The 5970-nt window shown below is 43.3% G+C and overlaps 2 protein-coding genes across 2 annotated transcripts in view; one reads left to right on the forward strand and one right to left on the reverse strand.

Moving 5' to 3' along the window:
- The window catches only part of zyg11 (zyg-11 family member, cell cycle regulator), a 16120-nt gene extending 15521 nt beyond the window's left edge, over positions 1-599 (reverse strand). The window contains exon 1 of the mRNA XM_080535633.1: positions 504-599. Coding sequence (XP_080391759.1) covers positions 504-530 — 27 coding nt within the window. The 5' untranslated portion in view covers positions 531-599. The remainder of the gene's footprint in view (positions 1-503) is intronic.
- Positions 600-3432: 2833 nt separating this feature from the next.
- On the forward strand, positions 3433-5471 carry coa7 (cytochrome c oxidase assembly factor 7). Its single transcript, XM_080536378.1, has 3 exons — positions 3433-3789; positions 4378-4518; positions 4743-5471. The coding sequence occupies exons 1-3, from the start codon at positions 3684-3686 to the stop codon at positions 5183-5185; spliced, it is 690 nt and encodes a 229-aa protein (XP_080392504.1). The 5' UTR covers positions 3433-3683; the 3' UTR covers positions 5186-5471.
- Positions 5472-5970: the final 499 nt, after the last annotated feature.

Here is a 5970-nt window from a genome sequence, read left to right on the forward strand (position 1 = left end):
TGTATTTTTTATCCTGTAGATAGTAATAGTTATTTGTCTGTATTATCGTGTAGATAGTACTATTTTTTTTTTTTTTCCCCTGTCTGTCTTACATGTAACGATGAATTGAAAATCAAGGACCCCAATTGAAATAAGCCAGTGGCTTTCTTGGGTTTTTATCCTTTTAGTTGACCTTGCATGTAATATGTACTTTCATGTACCTACTTCTGCAAATCTTCTAATAAAGTTTTCAATCAATCAATCAATCATTTGGGTGAACTATGCCTTTAATTCGTATTGGTTAATTGCAGCTGTAGTGTCCAGGAGCAGGGGGTCACACAGTCAACCCCCCCCCCCCCCCAATTTAAAATAAATAAATAAAAAGGGGACAATTTGATCCCAATTCCTGCAGATATCTAACGTAAGCTTGGGGACTATTGCTTCTACCTTGAGTTTTTAATCCATGCCTGTTATACATTCCCTGGAAATAATAAACTGCAGAAATTCAGATCGAGGAAACTCACCATGTTCAAGAAATTGCAGGCCATCATGCAATGGGTCAAGTTGACGACAAGTTCTGACTCTTGTGCAAAATTAGATGTATGTATCCGTCAGTCTGATCCAGTGGTCTGGCTGGCCTTGGTCACCTTCCTGGCTGTGAGCTAACAGCTACGAGCTAACTTGTTGGTCGCTGATGAGGATGTTCGATAATCGCTGTTCTTGCAAAATGTTAAGAGAGTTTCGCACTGCTGGCGATTTCATTTTTCAAGCATGTCCATGGATTAACAGGGCATCATGCTGTTTTAAATCACTAAATCACCCGTTTGATCATCATTTGACAGCGGAAACGGTGTCCAGCCTTGTTATGACAGACTGGATGGAGTTGGTTCTGTTAGGGTTGCCAGATGGGATTGATCATTTCCAGCCTAACCACAGTCTAAAAACCACTACAGTACAGGGGCCTATTCCACGAATCTCGATAAAGTTCTAAGCCTCGATAAAGTTCTAAGCCTCGATAATGTTAGCTTGCGTTCGGTTCCATCAATGTGGCTCAAATAATTCGCTGCTTGGTTGAGCTCCTTCTGAGTCAGATATCCAGGCTAAAACACTGGCTAAAGTAAGACTCGTCAAAAAAGGCTCACAGGCGGAAACTACATCCCGAACGACAGTTCCTCTTTTAGGAAATATTAGTTCCCACATCACACGAGATAGATAGATGGATAGGTTGACTGTGTGATAGATAGATAATTTGATATTTTGAAAGTGTGATCGATTGATAGATAGTTTGATTGTGTGATAGATAACTTGATATTTGGAAAGTGTGATCGATAGATCAATAAATAAAAGAGTGTAACAAAAAAAAAGCAAAGGGTGGCTACTTTGAGGAATCTAAAATATAAGACATATTTAGAGTTATTTCAAACTGTTTTGTTAAGTACATCATTCCACATGTGTTCATTCATAGTTTTGATGCCTTCAGTGAGAATCTACAATGTAAATAGTCATGAAAATAAAGGAAACACATTGAATGAGAAGGTGTGTCCAAACTTTTGGCCTGTACTGTAAATCCACCAAAAACCACCAGCCCAAAAACTATATTGTCTGAAAGCCGCCAATTACTATCGGGCAGGGGTCCGTTTCACTAACGGTGGCTTAATATAGCGGCGCTATAATTAAATGCGGCGCTCAGGGACCTCGAGATTGGTATTCAAGCCTCAGGTGATTCCTCGAATGAGGATCAGCCTTGTGTCATCAGTGTTCACAGAAGACAGGCTTACAAATCTTCGATATGGGCGCGTGCACGCAGACATAAAAAGCCCTGAAGTGTCGATCTGTCGAAATGAAGATACTCCACTCTGCAGGGGTACTACATTTGCGCAGCATTCCGAATTATTGATTTTTATGAAGACGGAAAAATAAGATGTAAAATAGTGCAATACTGCCGCAATTAACAAGGCGAGGGAAATGGTTTGGCAAGAAATTGCTGACCGATTAAATGCGTAGGTCATACTAGCCCCAGTTATTGTTATATGTTCATATTTTAATAAATGAATATTGCTACTGTGGTGATATCCGCAGCAGGCTACAAACCATCATATCGCCACAATGGCGTAGTGGTATTGACTGCTGCCATAGGATTTATTCGACATTTTATATCAGTGGTTCGAATCCCTCTTCAGGCGCACTTTTTACTGCATTTCGTTGTCTGAATCTAATCTAAAATCTCATCTAAAAAAGTATTGTAGGCTATAAAATTATGGTGCAGGCTAATTTACAAGAACTGACACGATTACAATGGTGTTTGAAACCTTTGCATGAAATCTTCGGTTAAATGTAAAAAAAAAAAAAAATGAATGACTTAGTCAAGTCTCGAACTCTCAACCTTTGGAACTCGAGTCCACAGCCTTAACCACTACGCTAGCTAGACCGCTGTCATGACGGCAATGCAAGTTGAGACAATTACTTCTTTTTTTTTTTACACTCTTTTCTTTATCTATCTATCACACTTTCAAAATATCAAGTTATCTATCACACAATCAAACTATCTATCGATCGATCACACTTTCAAAATATCAAATTATCTATCTATCACACAGTCAAACTATCTAATCTATCTATCTCATGTGAAGTGGGAACTAATATTTCCTAAAAGACACATGAGGAACTTTCGTTCAGGGTTTAGTTTCCGCCTGTGAGCCTTTTTTGACGCACGGATGACTATAGCCTGTGTTTTAGCCTGGTCGGGACCAGGCTAATTATATCTGACTCAGAAGGAGCTCAACCAAGCAGCGAATTATTTGAGCCACATTGATGGCACCGAACGCAAGCTAACATTTTCGAGGCTTAAAACTTTATCGAGGCTTAGACCTTTATCGAGCTTCATGGAATAGGGCCCTGGTGCCCATCTCCTGCCCCCAAACTGTATGTCTGTTGACTGTTGTCAATTATGTTATGTAAAATAAACAAACCTGCACATTGTATGTAGCTACTAGGGTGTGTGTTTTAACTTCAAGCATTTTGTAACTTTCAGGCATTGACATTTTGATACCGTCTAAATGCTATTGATCCAGCCCAACCCGCCCAAATGCTTTTTTCCGGGCCAGTGTGATCAACAGTAGCCCATTCGGCGGTAAAACCGTCCCATCTGGCAACCCCGGTTGCTGTATTGTAAACACGGGTCATAACACCGGAAGTACACGGTCTGTTTAGGGGGCTGGACATAATATGATATATTGGCTGCGTTCGTAAATTTTCTCTGAGAGCGGCGGAGCGCACGCTGGGTTCAACGTCATAGAGCGACCGAGTCATTTGATTGGACGAGAGGCGTTCCGTGACCGCTGACCAGATTTCCACAGCGTGTTTACGAACGCAGCCATTGTGTGGATGACTACAGGGCCAGAACCTCTAGCTACGGAAGCCCGTTTGTGCAGATTACGAAAGCAGGAAGCAAGAAGGACAGACAAGTAGTCAGCTGCACTGAGCGTCTTTATCCATTTATCTATGGACATTCTATTTATACATAAGTCGTCTTAAGCTTAGACTTAAGTTGGTCTCTAGACACTCTTACGTTGGTTTTCAGTAGGATGAATACATATCTCTCCCACTGTTACCTCAGCAGTTGTTCACAAGGTCACAAGTTGTAGACTTTTTTAGCACATGTGGTTTCTTCACTGGGAGTTTTTGGACAGTAATCCCTTCTAATAATGGCTGGACTCATCAACTTTGAGGACGAAAATGAGGTTAAACAGTATTTAGATAATTTGGGGGTGGAATTCAGCTACCAGTGTTACCGAGAGAAGGACCCTGAAGGTACGAGTCTGGCTGCGCTGTCCACGTCCCATGGTGCTGAACTGGACTGAATGAATGAATGAATGGAATGGAATGGACTTTATTTGTCATTGCTACAGTACAGGTACCAAACAACGAAATTTAGGAGGGGTGGCTCCCCTGGTGTTAGGAAAGAAAAAAAAAAAAACATTTTAGAAAAAGCACAAAAGCATAAAATCACAAGAAGGTAAGGAGCTGGTTTACATCAATAAAGGCTATGTACACAATCCACTGTACTATACTGCACAGATAGTCAACTAGGGTTGTCATATTGCACAAAAGTATTTTTTCACGTTATTTTAAAGTGTCACAGTTTGCAGGCTTGAAAATGTACATGTTTGTTCCTCAGCACAATGAATGGATGAATGAATGGTCTTTATTGTCATTAATACAGTACAGGTACCATATAACGAAATTTAGGAGGGGGGGCTCCCCTGGTGCTAGGTAAAAAATACTAAAAACAAAACTGGCACTGTGTAGCGTTGGGGTGCATGGGGGGGGTTTCAGACAGAAAGGTTTCTCGCAGTTGTAATATCAGTCACATTGTTGGATGATATTTGTACATCACAGGATGCCAAAGGCTCGCAGACTACCTGGAGGGGGTGAAGAAAAACTACGAATCCACCGCGCAGGTCCTCAAACACAACTGCGAGACCAACGGGTATGGAGAGAGCTGCTACAAGCTGGGGGCTTACCACGTCACCGGGAAAGGTACACTACCATAACTCACACTTAATCCCATTCACTCCCAGCTCACCAAAGCAAAGCAACCCCCAAAAAAACACTTGCATGTGTCACAGTGAATAGATAAGCACTTACTGCAAAGAAAGACACAAACATGATCAGATACCTTAGGAATATGCAAGAAATGTTAATATACAAGTTGTCATTTAAGCTCTAGATTAACGACAGTGCTTGATAAATCTCTCCACCAGGGGGCGTGACGGAGTGCCTCAAGACAGCCTACTCCTGCTTCCAGCGCGCCTGCGGCACGGGCGGTAAGAAGTCCGTCGACGCCTGCCACAACGTGGGTCTCCTGGCCCACGACGGGCGGGCCACGGAAGGCGGTCCTGACCCGGTGGCGGCCCGGCGGTACTACGAGAAAGCCTGCGAGGGGGGGTTCGCCCCCTCCTGCTTTAACCTCAGCGCTCTGCTCATCCAGGGCACCCCCCCTGTGGAGAAGGACATGGGCCTGGCGCTGAAGTACGCCACCAGGGCCTGCGAGCTGGGCCACGTGTGGGGCTGCGCTAACGCTAGTCGTATGTATAAACTAGGGGACGGGGCGGAGAAGGACGAGGCCAAGGCGGAGGAGCTGAAGAACCGCGCCAGGGAGCTGCACGGCATTGAGAAGGAGAGGCAGCTGAAATTTGGGGAGTGATTGATTGTCATTGAAAAATTTAAAATACATTATTTATCTATACAAGAGTCGGACCTTCCTCTACCTCTCTCAAGCTGTGCGTGCGTGTGTGTGTGTGTGTGCGTGCGCACGTCTGACAACACTGTACGCAGACATACATCAGCCTGCTCAGTGCAGGGCAGGTTAAGAGTTAAGGGGTTCATGAATGTGTTGTTTTGAATGGGGAGGTTGAATTGATAGTGGGTTGATAGATGGGTGGTTAATGTGGGTCCGTGTGCAACAACGTCTGCAGGTTGTTTTGTTCAGATGGCCCTGAACCTTGTTCAAACTGTCAGGTTTTTCAGTCTGCCTGAACATAATAAACTGATCAAAATGAGTTCATGTGATGTGGTGTCATTAGTAATACAATAATGAAGAATGTCTGTGTGTGAGTGTGTCCCCCCCCCCCCCCCCCCCCTAGTTCCTACCCCTCTAGTATGCCTAAGCACAAATTAAAAAGGTATGGGCAGGTGAAAACCAAGTTATTACAGTTTATTGGAGGTTCGGTTGGAGCCATAAACATATTATAATACATTCCTGTTCCTTTCCTACTACTGTTGAAATACTTATCATACCACAAGAGGGAGTCTGAGGCCAAGAAAAGGACTGCATGGTGGTGGTGAAATATATACGATTGAACATCTCTGGTTCATTCATTACCTTTGAGGACACGGTGGTGGAAATTACAGATCTAGGATCAAGTGATCGCCTCCAAATCCTGATATCAACCATTGGGGTGTGGGGGGGGGGGTACAAAAACCAACCTG

Source organism: Nansenia antarctica, assembly GCF_963989245.1.
Source record: "Nansenia antarctica genome assembly, chromosome: 7".
NCBI classification, from domain to species: domain Eukaryota; kingdom Metazoa; phylum Chordata; class Actinopteri; order Argentiniformes; family Microstomatidae; genus Nansenia; species Nansenia antarctica.